This window comes from Anguilla rostrata, chromosome 13 (assembly GCF_018555375.3).
Source record: "Anguilla rostrata isolate EN2019 chromosome 13, ASM1855537v3, whole genome shotgun sequence".
NCBI lineage: Eukaryota > Metazoa > Chordata > Actinopteri > Anguilliformes > Anguillidae > Anguilla > Anguilla rostrata.
Window position 1 is genome coordinate 18,662,008 of NC_057945.1, and position 24,047 is coordinate 18,686,054.

Here is a 24,047-nt window from a genome sequence, read left to right on the forward strand (position 1 = left end):
AAAGTCATGTTGCACCAAAGAACTCCCCTCGTGAAAGGGGTGAGGGGGAAGAATCCCAATTTATGGTGTATTATCTGTTTCCTGTAAATCTCCAGTAGTGTTCCAGAACAGTTACTATACATGAACAAAACAGTAAGATAAGAACTAACGCACACCACCTCTCTTTCCTGTTGGTATTATAATAATTAACATCTCGCATTAGTGACTGAAATTCTGAAAGCACTTGTGCATCTTTTAAATGACAAAATGTTGGTTTAGAACATTTTTGAACAAAGACTTCTTAAATGGCCAACGAGACAGGGGAAACACAGACAGTCACACATCTAATATCGTCTTTGAAGTGAAGTGAAGTGAAACTGCTGGCCTGCCGTTTTTTCCAACTCATTCTCTATAAATGCAGGCTTCATTTATATCGACATTCTCCTGCCTCTGTATTGTCATCGAAACACCTTCAGGTGAGTTCTGAATTAAACATAAAACATGCTGTTTGCATAGCGCAGTAGACACAGTTACTCAGTGCTCTAATGGTCAGAGCTAAATTGAGATAATCATTTGTAATAACTGCTCTGAAATAAAAAATAATCATAGATATTGGTAAACTAAACTTTATTCTTCAAAAATTTTTTTGCCGTGTAATTTATGTTTATATGTAGTTTCATCAGAGATGCTTGCATCTGTCTGCTAAAAACACAACTGCCAAATAGGTTTCTAGTAAAATTAAACTGAGCCTAAATAAGAAATGGGAGAACGTTTTGTCCCCTGTAGATTGCTGGTTGACTGAAAGTAAAGCTCTATTTAACAGTGAATGAAAATGTCATTAATACTGAAAATGAACATTGAACACAAGCACACATCAAGCAGATAGACAAGAGAGATCATTGTTCATTTTGCTAAATGCTGATAATAATCTATTTAAATATACAGTTCATGCACCAATAACTCTTGTGCATTTCTTTGCAGTGAAATTCATTTTCTCACATATTGTTCCCATGGTTTCTATCCATGACCTGTATTGTGAAAGCCGTGTTATTTGTTGTCATAATCTTTATGGATGAATGGAGATACTAACTGGTTAAACATTCATATGGTGCAGACATATATACACATAAGATGTGTATAGTATGATCATGCTTACTGCTGCACAGTTGCAATACAGAGACTCAATCAGAAGGATCGGTTTGATTTATGGCTTGTTAACTTATTTATATGTTAACATCTTGCACAGCATTTTAATGTTTATGTTTACTGTGATTAGTAGGATGAGTGAACCAGAGGAGGCCATGCATTATTCAGTTTTTTTATCTGTTTTTTTTATATCTGGAAGTATCATATTTGTGGCTTATTTGATTGTTTCAAAATATCCACTAATGTAGCTGAAGATTTACACCACAAGAACAAAAGCGTTAATCATTTTAAGGATCCCAAGTAGTGATGGATTGCAAACTACCTCTGAAATGAGCTTTGCCCTGTGTGCGATAGAGGTAGGCCATTTCCCCCTGCTTAAGTCAATGCAAAATACACAGTTACATCATTGGAATTATTTTCCAGATCCTTTTATCCAAAGCAATGTACAGTAAGTGTATACCGAAGGTCAGTGCACAACTCCAGTACACAGATACGATAAGAGACAATTCTCATTAAGTATCAGACATCTATTGGCATGAACAGCAGGTCTAGTTCACGTAGTACATATAGGCTTATGTCAGTAATGTTATGGCAAGTAACCTATGTCCTGAAACTATTATTGGGATATGTGCTATGTATCCAAATATAGGGTCTTGGATTCAATCAACATTTGTTTCAGATCAGCAGATTTAGACTCTCAAAAAATCAATCACTATGTCTAAGTGTTTTCTGAAGGTTAAAAATGAACCGTTTTAAAACTATCACCCAGTTATTTATTAATCAGTTCAGGACATGGGTTGGTTCCATTCAGCCAGCAGTCCTCACCTACAAATCTGACATTTTGTCCATTTAATCCCCTTATTTTAGAGCTGTATCTTCTTTTCAAGCCGGAGGCAAGCTGTAAGGGTGTAAGCCACATGACGTTCCTTTGCTGGCTCCTGTGCCGAGCTAAAATTGAGAATGCTATATCCTGCCTGGTGACCAGAACGCTGTGCCCATTTGTCTATAGCATCGCAAATGAGGATATTTTGGACATCCTCAACCTGACAACTGAATAACAATACTTTGAGAAAAAATCTCTGAATATCTCCTGGTATCCCCAAAATCTTTAAAATTGCAGAGACACTTATTTACTACTGTAATGTGTGATTAGCCATGAGGAGTATAAAACCATGTCTACCATATCTTCCTGGTCAGGGCAAACCAGTCCTAATTCAGATGTGTTTTCCATCCTTAAGAGGTGTTTGTGTGTTATTCTTTTCTTTATTGAACAAGCTGGAGAGATTTTACAAACAGCACATAGCCACGATAACTGATGTCTTCTCAAATGAAGCACTTCTCTATTTTGCACTGGCGAGCCGATTGTATTTACTGTAACTCACCCTCTTCCAGGCCATCCTAATTCTTCTTTGGGCCAGTTTTATAGCGTCTTTGTCTTTCAGTTTGGTTTTTCCTGTTCAAGAATTAAATCTGGAGTAACTGTTTTCTCCATCACCTTTTCTCCGAATTAAATCGACTTTGACTTACAAATGAAAGCCACCTTTAGGGATTTTCCTTCATAAACACAATATTTTTATTAATCAACATGTTAAGAAAGAAGTTAAACCTGCATTGAGGCAAGATAATGACATGCTGTGTGAATCCTGTCCTATAACTCAAGGACACAACAATGCAAATATGTTATTTCAATATTTTACAGATTTCATCTATTAATGCTATTAATGCTGTTATTTAAGGTTATTAAAATATTTGTTTGATGTGAAATAAAAATTGCAGGTAAAGTTCACATCATTTCTTTAAATCAAGACCCTTAAAATATTTTACAATAACTACAACACCAAATGTCTTACTGTGAATTCAGTTCAAGTTCTGAAGCACAGAATCAGCCTTTAGCTAAAACATAGACAACAACTGTTATAGGCCAATGAAGGAATAACAATTTTTTTATATCTGATTAACAATGATTATTTTCATACAATGATAAATGTGATAATACAGATTATTTATATACAATCAGCAATGAGGTATTGCTGATTGTTCATACAATATAATATAAAATTAAATATACCTTATAATAGATTACCATTCATATTATTTTGGAAACTACATCTAAGTTTTCCCATAATTCATTTATTGCTGGTAATATATCTGAATATATCTGAAAAAATACAGATTCCTGATTTATTTTTTTTCTGGTAGGTTTAGGCCAAAAAATATCTTCTTTATTGTTTTTTTAATTTTTTAAAATGTTGTTATATATATATATATTTTTTTTTTTTTTTTTTTAATTGAATTTAGTACTTTTAATGATAAGCTGCCACACAGGTCCCAGCTCTTTCATTATGTCAGAGAGCTGTGCTGACATCAGTCTGTTTTCTCAGTTACAGATATACGTTCACTTCTGAGGGAAAAAAAGATCCAAGCCTCCAGCCTTGACTACAGCATTGCGAAGAGCAAGGAGGAGAAAGAAGTAGGAGGTAAAGACTGACACTCATTTTCCTGTGTGAGCTAACTCAGAACGCCGGTTGTTTCATTCACAGCATCATTCATGCTGGTTTAGTCCATACTTACCTCTCTTGCATTGCCACAGAAAGTCTGGATGCGGTAAGTAAACATGGCGGGGTGGTGGGGGCAGCGGGGGGGTATTCACAGAGAGCTCAAACATTCTGTAACTTCATCGTGTTTATAATTACTTTTGATGGGCTTGAAAAAACTGCTGATGGTTCCTGTGAAAAGAAGTACTAAGACAAAAAACAATGGTTGTATTTCTGTTTCTGAAACCCTGGTTATATAGCACGTACAGTGTTGGCAGTATCTCACACTCAAATGGGGAAATGCTAAAATCTGTAGGGGGATGCCATGTAGAACCAAAGTAGCAGTATTTGGTACATTTTGTGAAATATGTTTGTAAAATGTGCTGAGAATATTTTCAGAACAGCTTTCCATTATCATAAAAAATGACAATTTAAGAATGCCAATATATTTGATTTATATGTATTAAATAATACAGTTTTGACGTATTAGGGAAGCAAATTAGTGTTCCCGCCTTAGGCTCCCTGCTTTTCAGTCCAGGCAATCTCTTGATCGGTGAAGATTGCTGACATCCTATGGTTTCAGTTCTTTCATTATTTTGTGCTTAAATGGAAAGGGGGCCAAACTTTCAGCATTTAGGACTTTCAGCTATTGATCAATCACTTAATCACATCATTATCTGAAGATCTTGGAAAAGGAATCTTTTTCCACACTGCATTGAATAAAAGGATAGCATAACTAGTCCAAGACTTGATCAGGTTAAATGTCTTTGAATTAATATAGAGTGCTCATTTGTAACATGCATTTCTGTTTGTGACATACTGCCACATATTCAATCATTATTTGCCTTTAACTTTAATTTACAAGTAAACGCAAGCATTATTTAAATTTATTGATCAATGAACTGACCAAACAGTGTTTGTGTTGGAAAAAATGATTCTTTTTATTTTAAGTCAATGGAAACAAAGTTTGTGAGTAGTCTGGTAGATCAGCAAGGCTGAGGCCCATAGGGGGTTTTTAGTGCATTCATGTCGAAGCAGAGAGTTGTGGGGGCATCTCAGAAGGGCCCAGAAATGGAAAAATGCACAAAGGTGGAATCCCGAATAAAGCGAGTGTGTGCACACATACCTCCTACTGTCGCTGTGCGGTTGTGCACCATCATTCGCCAGGGCTGCTGCCTTCTCCTTTGTGTTTTTTTTTTTTTTTTTTTTTTTTTTTGGTGTTTTTGCAAGTTGCACATATTGTTGTGGGCGTTGTGCAACACTGAAACAAATAACCCAGCCTGAAATAAGCTGACATTTGCAATGAACTAACAGGCCATTTGATTTGTCAGAGGTTACCATTTTTATAACATAGTTTTGTAATAATATTACTGCTTGTAATTTTAGAACCTCTATGATATAGGAGATGGAAATGGAATACATTGAAATAATATTTGCCGGATTTATGTGCGTAATATGTGTAGTAGGCCAGACCTGGCTAGTAACATTTCCAGACCAGCATCCATATTTGTTACATCATTAAAGCACCAATGCTAATTAACTACGCTAACCCAGAGCCAAAATAGAAATTTGGAATTGACAAAGATTGCATCTATAAGCCCTGAAAAATAAAACCTAAAACCGTAACTATACCATAAGCTGAATTAATATCAAAGAAGGGAGTGCTATGAGGTAGGGAATGGAGGGCAACCAAAATCCCATCTGAAGAGATGGCTCTTCAGCCTGTGTTTGAAGACGGACAGTGATCCCATTGTCCTGACCACTACAGGAAGACTTAATAATATATGAGCCAATGTAGAGATTGTTGCTGTTATCACACATTGCAATACATTTTTTTTACTAAATACATTGGATGTGCAACATATGTATTATTATATTTCCAAAACATAGCACACATTTACAATATATTTCAGTATTCTATTTAAATAAGGGAGAGCCTGTTTCTGGTTTTTAATATGACATGCAGTATATCATGAGTGTTACACACTGTGCAATCACCCCAAAGGGACTGAAACCAGAAGGATCAGATGCAGCTATTATTAATTATCCCATTCTCAGGCAATTACCCCCTAAGCCTGATGCATTAAATCTTCTCCCTGCTCCATACCACCGGTGCAACAACACCAGCATTAAACAAAAACAAGTCCCATTTCCCAATAATAAAAGAAAAATCTCATCAGTGTTAAAATGAGCCAAAAAGGCATGTCTCAGTGCTGCTGATTGAGAACATATTGTGGAAAAGCAGATAGTGTTTGCAATAAATAAGCACGAAACAAAACTGGGCAGTTCTCTGTAACTGCCAGAGATAGGAGATGCATCATTTCAAAAGCTGGAGTTTTATCTGGTTGGATTATTAGTTATATAAATGCTATCTAAGCTTTACTGCCTACAGAAATGTATATAATTATGGGTTGTAGTCATTATTGACATTACCTGTGGGTTTGTTTTTTAATGGGCTAGCTTATTTTGTAGCTATAAATCTTAGGTATCCTTTGCAGGACTAAATTAGTAAAACAGGAGTATCCTTATGTCACTTAGTTCCCAATGACCTTCATTCTCAATGCATTTTGTCATTTGGTACAACTGGGCAACAATGAGTAAAGCATTAGTCAGGTGTAACCATGTATGATCTCTGAAAGAATAAAAGCAGTTCAAAGCACTTTGTTTCACATCATTGTTGTATGCATAAATATTTCCAATGGGTTTTGATGAGTTCCATTTCCAGTTCCATTTATGCCATTAAAAGACGAAACATAAATCTGCTTATTTCTTTGGAAACGTAAGTTCGCTATATAATGGTGCCAAACCACAATAAAGACAAAAGATAAAAGTTTGGACTGGTGTGAATATTCTCTTCTTCAGCGTCGCAGATATTTGCATGTAAGAGCATATAAGGAAAGCAACAGACCAAGGGAAATTGTTTGGTGTGAAGCAAAAAGTTTAAATATTTTCAATTCTTGTTATGCAAATGTTATTCACAAATCAGGCATAAAATGTATTACGTGAAATGACAGTATTTGTACATAATTGTTTAAATAACCGATGATAAAGAGAACGTCTGTACTACCTCTACTACTGCAAGCAGATGCAGTAATACCTTTAATACAATAAATAATGATGATAATAATATTATTATTATTATTATTATTATTGTTATTATTTTATGCAAATGTTATTATTATTATTATTATTATTATTATTATTATTATTATTATTATTATTATAGCACCATTAGTAGAAGTAATATGATGATGATGAACAAAGTTTTATTAACATAAGTAGAAACATCTGAAACTGTACAATACATTTCAGAGGCAGTGAAATTTGAAAAGAAAGCAGAGCTGTTGATTGAGCTGAAAGGGTGGGAGATGGAGATAGCACACACTAAGGTGAAAGAAACAGGCTGTGTGTGTGTTTGTGTGTGTGTGTGTGTGTGTGTGTGTGTGTGTGTTCATTTTTTTTTTTTATTTAACCTTTATTTACCCAGGGTAAGTTTGCTGAGCACGGATGCTCTTTTGCAGCAACGCCCTGCTTCACACTTATACACATTCACACCAGGGAGCTGTCCAGTACAATCACAATTCTCTATTGTTGGCCACTGAGCAGCTCCACTGGAGGAAGAGAACATTTTGTGTGTGTGTGTGTATGTGTGTGTATGTGTGTGTGCGCGCATGTGTGTGTGAATAGAAACAGGCCGTGTGCGTGTTTGTGTGCATGTATGTGTGTGTGTGTGAGCGTGTGTGTGCGAGTGTGTGCGTGTTCTGAAAGCAGAGAGCTGTATGGGGTGTTCATTATGGAAGCAGTGAGTCAGATGGCTCTCCCACATGCCAGACATTGTGGGAGCCATGATGCCGCATCCTCTTTCAGATGATCACATTCTGCATGTGCTCTGTACTGACGTTGGCATGTTGTGTGTAACATGTGTCCTCGGCCCTTTCAGTCAAATGTGTGTGCCCCTGCTATTTCGCACACACATACAGGAAGTGACTTTGAGGCCAAAACCCCTCCTTTTGAGGACTGAAGGTTTTAACCGGAGTGAATTTGTGTTCTTCTGGGCAATTTTTTAAAAGTGGGGTTTTCTAGTGGGAAGTATGCCACAGTCTGTGGAATAGCTGGCTCTGGGTCATATTTGATTCGCCCTATGCAGGTGGAGGTTTCATCCCAGCCATGGTCCCCTCTCTATCCTTCTCTTCTCTCTGTTACCCTCTCTCCTTTCTGAAAAAATAGATAGAAAGGAAGGCAGACTATCAGACTATCCTTCTCTCTCTCTCTTTTATAAAGAGGGCTCCAAAACTGGGAGTAGACCCCTGCTGGGGGGTCATGGGAAGGATGTCGATGGGTCATTTGACACAGGACTGGGAAGAAATGGATCAGAGTTGAATTTTCATTGAAAATTTTATTACGGTCACCCCTTCTAGTGGTATTGGAGAGACATCTTACAAATCAGGGAATTTCTGGGGGTTTATTTTGAGTTTTTTTTTATTAGGGAAGAAGTGTCTTTATGCATTATATATGAAAAAATACTGCAGAGAGTTTAAGTTCTTTTTGAAGAAAAAAAATTCTAAATAAATATTGCTGCCATGACAACATAACGTGAGATAATTCAATAGCATTAGCTCAGGGCAGACAATAACTGAAACAATTATTTGTCAATAATTTATTTGTAAGCTATATATTTTACATGTTTTAGTGTGATTGGCCTTAAATGGGACTTACCTCTCCTAGATGAGAATCAGTTTAAACAGAAATTTGTGGGCCTTACAGTACTTGCACCTTACCTGCTACTGGTGTCCTCACATGACATTCTCCAGCAGTCTCAGCAAAAAGTGTGCGGCTCCACCAACACACTATTCTTAGTAAATCACCTTTACCTATCAATGGATCATCAGCGCTCACAGTTTGTTTAGTCGTGTTTGAGTAGCTATACAACATTGCACTTTGTGTTGAATAACCTCAATATGAAGGGGTGATGGCCACTCTGGAAAAATGTACTCTTGAATTATGAAACTTACTTGAGGAATTAAGTTTATTGAATATTTTGATACGTTAATCTCTTTCCTTTTGAATTCCGTTTCTATAGTAATGAGGGTCGTTGCTGCAGCTCCCCCGTGTTTTCAACAAAGACAGCACACTACATAATGTGTGGTGAAAGGTTAAAGTGATAGGAAGCTGTTTACATGAAAGGATGGAGGTACAGCTGGTCCCACCAGTGCTGCAGTTTCACTCTAAATGGCAGAGCTTCTCTGTAAAATCATTTCTTTTTGATGTCTCTATTAGCAGGTATTCACCTTCTCTGGAAATAGGTATGAGGAAGCAAAACATTTTCCTCTTACAGACACTCTGTAAAAGCTGCCCACTAGGCAGAACTGCACCCATCCTTAACAGTGACTTATTGAAAGCTATTTAATTTCTTGGCTGGGGGGTTGCAGACTGCAACACAAGGTCTCTGCTGAAAATTCATATTATTTTTAATTGATACAGTGCTGTATACTATTATCACTCCTCCAACAATCATTTTCGCTTAATACTAATCTCTAAGGGACACCCAAGAAACCATATAAAATTTTGGAATGTTAACTCTAACATTCTTGGAACGTTCTGGGAACAAAACATTGTTAGCTGGGTTAGCTTAGTATTCCAGCATTGAAAACACTCACTTTCACAAAGGTTGCTATTTGAACACATCTGTATATATTTTTAGTAAAATACTCAGAATAAAATATGTGAGCATTGTAACAACAGAAGCAGAACTAAAGAAAAATAATATTCAAAATAATAAGGTATTATGGCTTATATGACTTATGAAAGTTTTTTGTTATTTCTCTGTGTTGATTGTACATTATGTACTAGGCAGTCACTGACACAAACATACTTTAATATGTTTTTATAAGCGTACTTACTGTATAGGAATGCATGCTTATATTTCTTTTGCATAGTTGAACATGAATATGTTGAAGACTGCTCGAGAAGGTATATTTATTGAATGAGGCCTTGAATTATCTTTTAAACTGTTTGGAACCTATATGGGACCAAGGCTGAAAATTTTTATTTTGTTGTAATTTTTTTTTTAAAGTTCCAAGATAAAGAACAGCCCTGTAATAGGACCAAAAATTTTTTATATTTTGTAAGTGGTGGCTTTAGTTTTGAAGGCTGAAGCCTCACTTCAGTTGCCAAAGAGCATTTACAAATGGTTTAATTTAAGTTAAGCACATTATCTATTTAATATCTTCTCATTTTTTTATAAAGGCACTATTCAAAGAAACAACCAACGGTTTTTTTAAACAACAAAGCGACTTTCAAACTGTATGGCCCCTTGTGGGTGATCTCCATGACTTAAAATAGAAAATGTAGGTTGAGAATTAGTCATACTATATCATTCTAAGAGACCCGTCCAATCTTAAGCATTTTTTTTCTCTTATATTTTCCAAAACAAGCTGAGATGCTGCTGGCTTAGCCTAAATAGTAACAGTGAGTTTTTGTCTAGATCATCACTAATGGTTAATACTGAGGATGTCAGTAAACAGCTATCAGTGCCACTATGGTCAACGAAGAATTGTTTTTCAACATTTTCCAGACACGGATTTCCCCGGTACGATATTGCAGATGTGGAACTGTATGCATGACTAATATTATGATATCCACACTGTTGTTCTGAAATTAGTGTTAAAGGCAATATTTGGCTATGTATGCCAGACCAGGAGTTTTTGCTTTTGTGGCATAGTCGCTGTCAAAGCTACAGTATGTGGATATCAGACAGTTAGATACATCCCTAATGTCTATGGAATGCTGGGCAAGACATTCATCTGAATATTGTAGTATATATATATTGATGAAGATTATTATAATGATGACAATGATGATGATGATGATTAGTATTATTATTGTTAATATTAGTAGTAGTAGTAGTAGTAATAGTACTAGAAGTGATAGTAGTAGTATATTATATGCAAATATATTACATATGTGATCATATTGTACATTGTCATTTCACTTCATAACTGAAAATCTACACTGTACATTGATGCTGCAGATTCACTATGAGCATTCACATTTATACTGCATATTTTTTTGCTATACATTCACACAGCACATGAAAAATAATGTCAGCTTATACAGCCCTCATTGGAGAATTGGGGAGAGAGAGAGAGAGAGAGAGAGAGCATGCATGTATGCACATCTGCATGTTTGTGACAATGTATATATTATTGAATATATCTATAAATAATTTATCATTTATACAATATACAGTATATCTGGATATGTGACTTTTTATTGTATTTCTTTGCCTATTATACACTATATTTTATAATACTGGCTTGCATGAGGAGCCTAACAAAATGTAAATTATATTCAAATGATCTTGCACTTGCTCTCTCTCTCTCTCTCACACACACACACACACACACTCACTCACTCACTGACCCAAATTCCTTTTCAGAACACACACAATCAGTATACCCACAAAAACCAAATTTCTTGCAAAAAAAACATTTCCTCCGTAACTTTTTGTGCCAGGCTTTTGAAGAAAAAAAGACAAGAGTGACATTTTGTTGGTTGGGTGGATTATATTTTCAAATGTCATTTTAGAGTGGGGGAAGAAATTGAGAGCTTTAAACAAATGTATATGGACATCCTACAGTATACACTAAAACTCTTCAGGATGTAGGCACAGATGTGTCATAGACTACTATAAAAGACTACACCTGCATATCGGAGAGTTCACTGCAAGATGCAAACCACTAGTAAGCCTCAAGAATGACCAAGTTAGAGTTTGCTAAAAAGTCCTGGAACAATGTCTTATGGACAGATGAGTGTATGAACCTGTTGTGATATTGTAATGGAAACAGGAAAGTGTGGAGAAAGAATGGAACTGCTCATGATCCGAAGCACCCCCCCCCCCCCCCCCCCCCCAGCTGTGAAACATGGTAGAGGTAGTGTTATAGCTTGCGTATGAATGGCTGCCACTGAAACCGACTGACTTGTCTTCTTTGATGATGTGATTGCTGACAGTAGCAACAGGATGAATTCTGAAGTGTACAGAAACATCTTGATTGCTCAGATCCAAACAATTGCCTCAAAACTCACGAGATGATGCTTCAGCTTGCAGCAGGAAAATGACCCCAAAAACACTGCTAAAGCAACCATGCAGTAAACTGGTTTAACTGACTGCAGTAGTCTTAGTGATTAGTAGTATTTCACAGGGCAAATAGTGTGGGCTAACTGTGCTAACGTGTCTGCCTGTACGTTAATCACATCAGAACTGCCGAGACTAATAGCATCACTGTGTGTGTGTTACTGTGCGGCATAGTACTCAGTGGACCTACATAGAATAACATTGCATAACACTGCAGCATGAGCCTGTTCATGATGATTTGCATAAGGAAACACCCTAGCAAACTCATAAAAGGCATGTGCGCAGACATCAGCCATTCATCACCATCCGCATAATTAGCCAAGTAATATGTACATTTGTGGGTCTTTATTATCATCATAATTCCCTTTTATCAGTAAACAAAATTAATTACACACATTCCCAACAAGGTTATTACCATGAGACAAAAAAAGCGTGGGGTAAAAACATTGTAACCTTTTTCCTTTTGTAAAAACTAAACTAAACCTTCCTAACCTGCTCTTAAAACAAAATAAGGCTAAACTGAAATAGAAATCAAAAGCTAGTGACAAATTAAAGGTTATTCAGAAAGATCATCATTGAATCATGGAATACCATATTCAATATGAATACATTATTACATTCATATAATTGTATTGATTAACTGGTGGTTAACATGAGGTCTGTAACTATTTAAAATGAATACCACATTCTAAATATAAACATATTTTGTGTATGCCTTTACGCATGTTTCGAAACACATGCAGATTTAGATTTTTCCAAAGAACAAATTCAGATAATAAAAAAAAATTATGAACGCTGGAATGTTCGTGGAAATGTTTGTAAGCACAATTAACAATCAAATTTGATCGTACGAATGAGGCCTATTGAATGCAAAGGATTAGCGACCAAATACTAAATACGATGACTTTATTTAAGATTATGTTAATTTGTCCAATTACTTTTGGTCCCATAAAATGGGGGTGCTATGTATAAAAGGTCTGTAAATACTACACAGATCTCCTGATATAGATGTAAATACCCTCACATTAAAGCTGATCGTCTGCCCTTTAACCTGATATTCTTTGTTTCATTTCAAATCCAATGTGCTGGATCTTTGAGCCAAACAACAAAAATGTGTCCAGATACTTCACAGCAATGGATGTGCACGTGCTTGTCTTCATTAATCAAGCAGTTTGGTGTGTCAGCATGACATTAATATTTTTAAAACATAATCTCAAAAATTTGTATTCACTGCCACTTCTGTTTTTCCCATTGTTCGAGTTCCCATAGTTCATTGCTAAGTCTTTGATTATGATGTTGGAGAAGGAATTATACTACAGTGCAAAATCTCATGCTGAGAAAATTGGAAAATGTAGAATTGTAGAATATGACAACTGAAAAAGCATTTAAATTAAAACTTATGAAAATATGTAAAGCTATATTTGACATACATTACCACAACAAACATAAGTTTAAAAAGCACACATTTAATTAAAGAAAGCAAAGTAAACTTTTAAATCACTTCTCACTATTGTTCACATCAAACTAAACTGTATCAGCAACAGGAATATTGATTTGGAACCAAACTTCCCACTCAAGGATTTTTCTTAAAATGAGGTGGCATTCCAAAGCTTTTAAGTTTTTAAACCCATTATTTTGCAATGAGCTGACTATGGAGTTTCGTTCATATTTGAATTGAAATATCAGTTTGACTCAGTCTTGCTTCTTGCAATTCCCTGATTTGGTACCAAAGCTTTGTTAGCCTCAGCACTTAATGTAACGGCTTTGATTTAGCTATGCATTCTGCGAAACCTGTATGGGTCACAGTGGTTACATGTGGAAATATTATGGTGTGTCACAGCACTTATGTTTGCATTTCTGATTTTCTTCATTAATTTCAACTGATCCTCAAACATGCTACACTGAAAACTGTTGCCCTGTTTTGTGTAAACTAAAGACTTTTCAAGTAGAGGAAAGGGTTGTTTTTCACATCAAAATGTCAAGACAAAAAAAAAAGCCACAGATTCTGTACTTTTCTACTGAATTCCTGTTTCCTGGTTGCTTTGTGTTCTGCAGGTTTTGCAAAGGGTGCACATGTGTGTGTGTGTGTGTTTGTGTGTGTGTTGTGTGCATAATAAATATTTTATTCTGGTCTGTTACCATATATAATATTTCTGAATGAAGCCTGTCCAGAAGGTCAGTGGTAGAAGACTAAAGAGCCTATACACAGTCATAACAGTAAAATTAAAACTACTATATAGACACCTCACTAGTTTCTGTATTGACACATACAGCTGGTTAGACAAATTGTAAAAATTCGATTTGCACATTTAAGCACGTCACAAACAGAGTGCTTGTTCGTTAAGTGGGTCGTGGGCTGGTAAAGCTTGGGAACCTCAGTGATAAGGCATCCCCTTGGTTTCGGGGAAGTGAAGCGCAGACCCCAGTTCAGAGCGCAGGCCCCGCGCACCTGAAACCACAGGCTTGGAATGTACCTGCACGTGACCGCAAGCACAGTGAAGTGCACCTTCGGGGGCCGAGCCTGTGTTCTTCTATCTCTCAAGCCCAAGCCTGTACGCGCTCTTCTATCTTTCCCATTAAACAAGTTCTCATCAGCAAGGAAGCACTCTGCCCAAAATTGCTCAAAAAATGCCTCCAAGGAGAACACACTTGTGGAGCTGACAAACAGTAGCCTATATAGCATATTATACGCTATAAGATTGCTGTGATAGTGTGCATGCAGCATGCATAGCCTTGACTCAAATCAGCTTGGCATCGCATTACAAAGCAACAGTTTGTTTAACAGTAGAAATCTTAAACCACCAAGCTGGACACCCAGTGGCATCAGGGCTCATCCAGCATTACAGCATCAGTTTCAGCACCCACAGTGGCCTAATTTCATAAAGATTATGAAACATTATGTTGCAAAAACATTTTCTTGAAATAAAGGACCCAACTGTATCAATTTCAACATTTCAGATATTATATTTTGTTTTATAGGTAAGGGCAAATGTGTCAAGGTGTATTACAGGCACAATGAGAAAAGTGCTACAATGTGCAAAACAAGAAAAATACAAAATGGAGAAAGTAGTTCAAGAAATTCATATTAAAAATAAGTGCAATAGTTTTAAAACTGTATTTCTTCAGTCATAATGAATTCCGCTCGCTTCCCCCTTATCCCTTGCTCCCGCTATTTCGATTGAGCTTTTACATATGTACTGTGTTTTGGCAGCTGCTGCTTCTGTCATTGACTTCATGTAATTGTCATGCAACTTGCATGCCAGGTTCATGAAGAAGTCACTCATCAGTAATTCCAGTGCTTCCTCTAGTCCCATTCTGTAGTCTTTTCAGAGTTTATCCAAAGTCGCCGGAGTTTATCTCTACGGAGTTATAAACCCATCATTTCTATGACAACGATCAGCAGAGCACAGAATCATCTATAATGTGATTGTATGCTGGAGCTTTAAGATTTGCCTTCACTGGAACTAGAAGGCTTAGACCAAACCATGAAAAACAGCCTCAGACCAAGGCGTGTCCAGATTAGTTTGATCATATAGTGTACCATTATCGATTATGTGTATTTATCATTGATTGTCTGGCTTATTCAATTGTTTCAGATTTCTCTGTGACTCACTTCTCTACATATGCCACTGGTCTTCTAGTCCTGGCACTGTTCTAGCTGTACTGAAAGTGGCTCTGGATAAGAGTGGAAAATGGGTCCATGTAAAATGTGATATGTTGTGCCAAGGATGCCACGGACCGAGGGGGAGCAGCAGGGCAGTGCAGACTCCAGCAGGGGACGCAAGCAGCAGCAGGAAGAGGAGGAAGATCAGGTGGAGCATGCTGGGAATTTTTGTTGGCAGGAAGGGTGCGGATCCTCTCAGCTTCCAGCCCAGACTGATACCACCCAGGTACGGTGGGGCAGTGTGGGTTTGGAACAAGTTTGGTATCCTCTGGATTTCCAGGCACAATGCTTCTCAGTGTGCCACAGTTAGCACATAATATACACCCAGCACTGACACATACTCAGCAGTGGCACACTATGCCCTTACACACACAGCACTGACACACACTGAACACTGACACACACTATGCACTTACACGCACAGCACTGACACACAATGAACGTTGACACACAATATGCACTTACACAAACAGCACTGACACACACTGAACATTGACACACACTATGCACTTACACAAACAGCACTGACACACACTGAACATTGACACACACTATGCACTTACACAAACAGCACTGACATAGACTCAGCACTAGCACACTCAGCATTGACATATTGAGCACTGACAGACAATCAGCACTAACACACACTCAACACTGACACACAGGCAATATTGTATGTCAATCAGCGTACTGCGCCTGGAAGCCATTCACCCCGGTAGTGTTTAATAACACATGAGTAAACAAGACTGCATCCTCTATCTATATTGTTGCCTCTCATCTCACTTGTGATTTTCCCACCTCACTGTTCACAGGTGACTTTCCCACCTCACTGTTCACAGGTGACTTTCCCACCTCACTGTTCACAGGTGTCTTTCCCACCTCACTGTTCACAGGTGACTTTCCCACCTCACTGTTCACAGGTGACTTTCCCACCTCACTGTTCACAGGTGACTTTCCCTTCTCTCTTTCACAGGTGTCTTTCCCTTTCCTTCTTGGACCCAGAGGATCGTTTATCAGCACATCCCAACTCCAGGTGATTCTTCTGCAACAGGTAAGGAATCAGTATTGTGGTGAAAATAAATCCATCCATCCATTATCTATACCCGCTTATCCTGGTCAGGGTTGCAGGGGGTGCTGGAGCCTATCCCAGCGTGCATTGGATGAGAGGCAGGAATACACCCTGGACAGGCCGCCAATCTATCGCAGGGCACACACACCATTCGCTTTCCATTCACTCACACACTCATACCTAGGGCCAATTTAGTGTCTCCAATCAGCCTACCTGCATGTCTTTGGACTGTGGGAGGAAACTGGAGTACCCGGAGGAAACCCATGCGGACACAGGGAGAACATGGCCCCACACAGAAACTCCACACAGAAAGGCCCCAAGAGGCCCCTGAGATTCGAACCCACAACCTTCTTACAGTGCTACCCACTGCACTACATAATTATTACATAACATAATAAATGCATTACATAATTTGTGTTATTTGTCAGTGCTCACAGACTAACATTTGTCAATGAAATGCACATCTCTCTGTAGTGAGACAGTACCCTCTACTGGAAAAAAAACAGTTACATTGTGTGGTGAGGCAGCACCCTATACAGAACAACTATTGTAATAACAATATGACTTTTGCACAATACAGAAGTCTACCTTACTGTGACAGTATTTCTCCTCTGGAGTACTGAATAACCTTCTGTTTGCCCCAGACATTATGTATTAAAGTACAAATCTAAATACTTAGAACATACAGCTGAATATTTACAAGAACTGTTCTGCATGAGGCTTCATTTTAATAGATGTGGACTGAGGAGAATAGTGGACTGAGAGGTGAGTGCTTTCTCTGTTGCAGTAGCCTGTTTATATACAGGCTTCAAAGCTAGAATTTGTGCCAATTGGTTGCACTGTGCTGGTTACTGTGTGCATGCAATTTTGTTTTGATAATTTTAGATGTTTGTACTTGCACTGGCCCACATATTTAATAAAGGGTTGGCCAGAGTACGTGCACAGGTTCATAGCAGCCTGTAGGCTCAGAAGGTTCTGGAACTCCTGTTCATGGGGTGACCCACAACTGGTGAATGACCAGGACAATGTGGCTGAGCCAGTAATGTCATTGTTTTCAGTGCGGAACCAAAGAGATGAACAAACAGTTGAGCCAGCACAGACCATCTGTCCTCCGCCGAGCGACACAGACCCAGATCCAGGGTACGCTCAAACTGTGTGTGTGTGTGTGTGTGTGTGTGTGAGCTAGTGTTTATGTCTCTATCTGTCTATTATAATGGTGTTGGATTTGTTGCTTATAGTTCAAGTAAACCCTTGTTCTTTTGTCAATGTAAAGACTGCCTTCAGTCTCTGCTGAATTATTATTATTATTATTATTATTATTATTATTATTATTATTGCTTACATTATCTGGTTTGTCATGGTCAGATCTGAGCTCAAGCCCTGCCTCTGACCCCGCCTCCATGGCAGCGTGTAAGGTAGAGTTTGGTGGGTGCATAAGAGGGACCTCACCCCAGGCAGCCAGCCTCACCTCCCAGGACACAGGCCACACCCCATGGCCCAGGAGCTCTGGCCTGAAGCAGGGCTCCTCCCACTCTGGGCAGAGTGACAGGTGAGCAGCGCATGAGGAAGAAGCAGCACCTGGAGATGCTGTTGTGGCCAGCTGCAGTTTCAAATACCCTCCAGGGGTGGGTGCTGTTTCTCATCTCAGTGCAGCATTTTATAAAGCAGTCATGCAGATCAGGGGGGTCCTACTCCAGTCCTGGAGGGCCACAGTGTCTGAAGGTATTTATGGTTTCCTTTCAATAAGCAGCCAATTGCCAATTAAGGCCTTGAGGACAAGGTGTGCCTGCATTTTAGCTGCAGCTCTCCAGGCCTCAAATTGGACACCCCTGATGTAGATGAACAGATTTCCAACATCAAACGCACAGGGCTTCTCTGTGTTGTTGCATCATATAAGCCTATACATGTTTTAATGCTGGAGTGCACAATGCACAGTGTATATCTCCACACTGTTCATTGTGAGACTGCCATTCCTCTCTCCCCTAGCCCAGCTGCCCCACTTGCAGAGGGCAGCAGTGTGCTGTTTGTGAAGGGGCAGTGCAGGTGGCCGGGCTGTAAGGAGGTTTTCAAGGAATACCGCAGTTTCCTACAGTAAGTCAGCTCCTGAATTCAGCCAGCATTTATCCTAAAGTTGCCCTCACCATGAAACGGAAGTGTTCCTTCTATTGTTCACAAACATGGCTTGGTTAATTAATTCTGATCACCAATGCACTTGCCAAACTGCATACGCAAAGAAGAAAATGAACATTTAATCAAAGGAAAATAGGATGGAAAAATATTACATCAGCAAAGAAAAAGATTCCATATCAGCACATCACATTGCCATAGCCTTTCTCCATTTCTGAAAGTTTTCTCTCTGTTTCTCATGGCAGTTGCTCTCCATTTTTAAAGACAGCTGTTCTGGTTATTCCACAGACACCTGTGTGTAGAGCACAGGCTCAGTGACCACAGCGCCTCCCAGTGGCAGATGCAGAGAGACAGGGTGCAGCACCTGGAGAATCAGGTTTGTCACTGGAACATAAGGGTAGGGCCCCTCAGGCCTGTCTCACTTCTAAAGAACTAATAGCACCCCAGCACTGCTTCACAACTCTAGCACGATGCTTTAAAAAGATGGTCAAACTGTATATATGAATTTCAACCTCTCCTGGAAAGAAATTGACTAAAATTGAGTAAAAAATGACTTTATTGACTAGGAAAACTATCATGTGTAAATTTCATTATGGCAATGTTGAAAAAGGCATTGCGTCTTGTTGGCCTGATAAAGGCTTGGCTGGAAGTGGCCTGTGATTGGTTCTGGTTTGGAATGGAGGCGGAGCCGTGTTGGATCCTCTCTCCGGCTGTGCGAGTAAGGGGTGCAGTGGACTGAGGATAGTTTGGACATTATAGTCCATTCATTTACTGCAGCTGTCGTGTTGGTTTTAGCTCACTGTGGAGAAACAGAGACTCCTGGCCATGCAACTCCATCTGCACCTGCCTGAGCCCAGATCTATCTACTCTGTAAGCTTCCCATTTCTCTATACCACATTCCTAATGTGATCAAGCCTGTGTGTGTGTGTGTGTGTGTGTGTGCTTGTGCATGTGTGTGTATATGCATGTGTGTTTATATGTTCTTCTATCACTGAATTTGGAAAGTGTAAATATTATTGCCCTTTCCCACTGTAGTGGGAACATTCATTCATGATGTCTGTATAATGTTTATATAATTGGAATAAAAACAATAGTAATGTATTGAAGACGCAGACACTGGACAACTGGGCGTGATTGCCAAACTAACAGAAAACAGAAAAAAGAATGAAAAGAAAAACATGGGGCCTGCTTTATTTTGGGTTTATCCCTCCGATTGGTACAGAAAACTGACAGTGACCCATGTGACTGTGCGGTTCCCTTCTTTCACAGCTCTCTGGTACTCAGAAGGAGGGGCGGGACAGGGAGGAAAGTTTGCGGGCGCGACCTCCTCTGTCCCGTGTCAAGGACCACACACCCCCCCACAGGACCCACGGCAAGGAGGGTGAGCCACTCCCACAGGGGTACTGGCACATCCCTGTCCACCACACCCTCCCAGGTACAATCTGCCCAGGGGTGCACAATTATGGTCCTAGAGGGACAGTCTACATGCTGTTTTTTGTATCAACTAGTTGCTTTTAGTTTTTGTTTTTTCTGACAGTTCTATAAACTAACACTGGTTCACTCCTGTACTTGAGCAAAGTAAAATATTTAGGATACACTTGCTGTCTGGGACTGTAGCCGGTGTTTATAAATGTCAGATCAAGGTATGATTGAGCTAATTAAATAATTAACTAACAAACTAGTACAAAATCCTGAAATGGACCGACCCATGTCGTGCAACCCTGTTCTAAGCTACACCCTGGCCCCTGTCAGGTACACCCTACCCCCCTCAGATAAACCCGCTGCTCTATCCTCTTTGTACCCTTTCACACATCATTAGCTTCAGCCTATTTTCATTACACTCCTTGATCTCCACAAAAGTTTTATTTTTGCTTGAACTGTGACTGTGTGAAACTTTTACATTGTTCCATTGAATGTGCCATAGTGTTGGTGGATTCTTATTTTCACTGTTGTATGCTCTATTCCAGCTGTAGGTACAGGCACATATACAGTATGAGCCACCCATCATGACCATTGGTGTTGTGATATTTGATGGATATACTGCAGCCCAAGGCTGTGCATACTGTACATGGCATCATGTTCATATTCATATCCATATTTCATAACTGTTATGGTCAACAGGATTCATCCCCAGCATTGACTGTTACAAGTACAACAACATCAGACCACCATACACCTACGCTGATCTGATCAGATGGGTATGTAACACTAGTCACCCGTGCAGAAATACCTGTTTGACTAATGTATTTGCATTAAGGACTGTATTTGCTTTGAGACCAGGTTCAGGCTCAGCCCTGAAGCCAGTTTCAAGGAGCACATCTATCTGCTTTGCATATAGACTATCTGTGGTTGTAGCTGCTCATATTTCTGTGCAGGCGATTCTGGAGTCCCCAGATAAGCAGCTGACCCTAAGTGAGATCTATCACTGGTTCACCAAAATGTTCTTCTACTTTCGGCACAACACAGCCACCTGGAAGGTATGAGTGTTGACCTGTGTCCCTTCCTGTTATTCACTCATTGGGTGTGCTATGCTCCATATTCAAGAGTCACCGAACAGCTCCATATTCTTAATACTGAACATTCTGTCCCCCCTAGTGAATTTCTAATTTAATGCATTGTATTAATACTTGACACCAAGAGTCAGATCAAGTATAATTCTGTGGTTGTTTGTGTTCTGCCTGTGGGCACTTCTCCTCATGAATATTCATAAATGGTAATATACCACCAAAAACTCTTGTCACCAACTGGAACCTCCTGTCATTAGTAAGCAGTGAGGATGGAAGGACTACAGGAGTTAACCACTGAAGAAACTCTAATCCTTCTCTGAGTAAACGGCTGTTTATCACTGCACCCCACAGTGCACTGAATTTTTACACAGTCCATTACACATTACATCTGGAAAAGACTTGTAAACTCCCTACTGCACCAGCATCAAAACACAGCTAATTCAGTGCCCTCATGACCTCCTCTGTGTCTCCCCTGCAAGAATGCTGTGCGGCATAATCTGAGCCTGCACAAGTGCTTTGTGCGCGTGGAGGGGGCAAAGGGTGCCGTGTGGACTGTGAACGAGGCCGAGTTCCAAAAGAGGAAGGGACAGAAGTTTACCAGGTATGCTCAGCTTCTCTACTCAAAACAAGACTCACTTAAATTTACCCTCTAGACTACCTTCATATCGAAAATACAGGTTTATCCAGTTGGTCAACTAATTTCAGTAATTGATAAACTTGCCAGACTGTGTTTCTTCAGCAGAAAATTGAACTCTTGCACGTAATTGAGTTAAATTTAAGGAAAAATGGTGATTGGATCCAGACATTGGATTGGACCTCTGACTCTATGGAAGCCATAGAAATCTACACTAACAGTGATCTACATTAATGCATTTCTGTTAGCATGCTAGTCTGCTTTAGAGTGTGTTTGGACTGATTTAAACTCAAGTCCTTGTTGCAGTACTGTGAAACACTTTTACCAAAGTGGCTGCCTGAGTGGCTTATCCTGTTAAGGCACTGTTCCGGTGTGTGGATGGTCACAAGGAGAAGATGTTGTATGTGTGTTTGCATGTGCAAGGCTAAGACGCCTTGTGTGTTTTGTGTCTACAGGGAACGGGACACGATGTGGTTCACTCCTTCTTCCTTCCTGTGCCCCCAAGAGTGCAGAATGTCTGGTCCAACTGGAAGTCCTGGAGCTGAGCAGCACAGAGCCCACTCACAGGGTGCTGGTGTACAATAACATGGCAGCGCCACAGATTTTATAACACCCGCCAGATACTCCACTCCTTGATCTTAACACCCATCCACCCATTATCTAACCGGTTTATTCCTGGCCAGGGTGGGAGAGGGTGGTGGAGATTACCCCATCATGCATTTGGTGAAAGGGAGGAATAACCCCTGGACAGTTCACCAATCCATTGCCGGGCACAGGCACCATTCACTCATACACTCATACCTATGGGCAGTTTAACCTATCTAATTAGCCTAACCTGCATGTCTTTGGATTGTGGGAGGAAGCGAGGTATAAAGTTCTATACCCCTGTATTTGAAGCTGCAACATAATAATTTGATACAGACTTAAGAATATTCATAGAGGGTGTGACCAAGTATAGTACAGTAGCATTGGATTTTCTATACTGTAATTAGGGTCCAAAATTTACATTTTTATATCTGTCAAAGAAATCCAAGAATTTATCTGGAGCCATTTTGAATTTTAGAAAACATGAGAAGGTGCAGCTATAATTTAAAATGTATAAAGATCGGTGTGAAAATAAGTTTATTCTGAATAATGTAACTTTGTTTGCATGACAATGCCATGTGAGTCATCTCTGAGCGAAAATACGTATAACAGACTATGTGTCAGATACATTACAAGTAAATTCTTTAAAGCTTATTTTACCATTTACTGTTGTTATCCTTTAATGTTTCCTTGTTTTATGGATGAGCCTTGAAGTATGGTCTTTGCCCAAGAACGTGCATCAGATATTGTGAAGAAGACATACTGAAAGGCAGGCAGAGATTAGCCAGTTTGCTATTTCGCAATTGAGAGTAGGAGCACCATTGTCTATCCAATATTGTTTTTCAGTGCTTCATAGTATGCATGTGCCTGCTTAGATTTTACATAACCATAGAAACACACTCAAATATCATACTTACAGCAGTTATGAAACTGTGTTGATAATATAATGACAATCATTGTATGGCTTTGTGATTACTATAACTGTCCTAAGAACAGTTTACTGTACTATACTATAGTATAATAAAATTCATACACTATGTGTTCAACGTACAGTAGCCTACAAACTGGTATGCCCTCTTCCTCAGCTGTGTATTTTATTTTGAATATATTGTATGATAATGATAAGTTTACAAGTTTTGTATGTGTCAAAAAGACAATCATGTGTCAGAAAGTTAATAAATTCTTACAGCCTGTAAAAGCTTATTGTGCTGGTTTATCTCCATTCAAATGTGCTGAGTACAGATGTCACACTCAGTGTACTGGTCCTGGAGTGCATAAGTAAGAAACGTGCCTACCAGTTACAGTGTTAAACGTTTTGCCAAAATAATACCTTTTTGTTTTACTTGAAGATGTTCATAAGTGCCCAAATTAAAATGTCCAAACAGGGCCCCAAGAAACTGTTTGCTTGGCAAATGTTCAAGTGGTAGTATAAAGTAAAATGGTGTATAACTACTTAAACATCGGCGATGTGAGTGGGCATTGAAATCATCATAGCGCCAAAACCTATTTTGTACATGCATATTGCCAAGTCGCTCTAACGAAAACAACCGATAAAAAATTTCTAAGTAATTCGGAATGAAGACGTTCTTATCATGTAATTTTCAACAGGACAAATGACCGAATAGTTTTGCGTATGATACCTTTGTTACTCATTTCGTTTTTGAGCGA

General features: G+C 38.9%; 1 protein-coding gene across 2 annotated transcripts; it reads left to right on the plus strand.

The window, feature by feature from the left end:
* The first annotated feature begins 249 nt into the window (after window positions 1–249).
* LOC135237434 (forkhead box protein P3-like) lies at window positions 250–23,562 on the plus strand. 2 transcript variants are annotated; one of them, XM_064304577.1, is made up of 14 exons: window positions 250–455; window positions 3,507–3,602; window positions 15,521–15,683; window positions 16,431–16,508; window positions 17,585–17,666; window positions 17,892–18,075; window positions 18,513–18,617; window positions 18,942–19,029; window positions 19,449–19,523; window positions 19,923–20,088; window positions 20,775–20,851; window positions 21,029–21,130; window positions 21,640–21,761; window positions 22,250–23,562. In XM_064304577.1, exons 3-14 carry the CDS (start codon window positions 15,522–15,524, stop codon window positions 22,377–22,379), a joined length of 1,371 nt encoding a protein of 456 aa, XP_064160647.1. In that variant the 5' UTR covers window positions 250–455; window positions 3,507–3,602; window position 15,521; the 3' UTR covers window positions 22,380–23,562. The 2 variants fall into 2 exon arrangements, with proteins under 2 accessions (XP_064160647.1, XP_064160646.1); XM_064304576.1 differs by lacking the exons at window positions 250–455; window positions 3,507–3,602 and adding an exon at window positions 3,604–3,729.
* The last annotated feature ends 485 nt before the right edge of the window (window positions 23,563–24,047 follow it).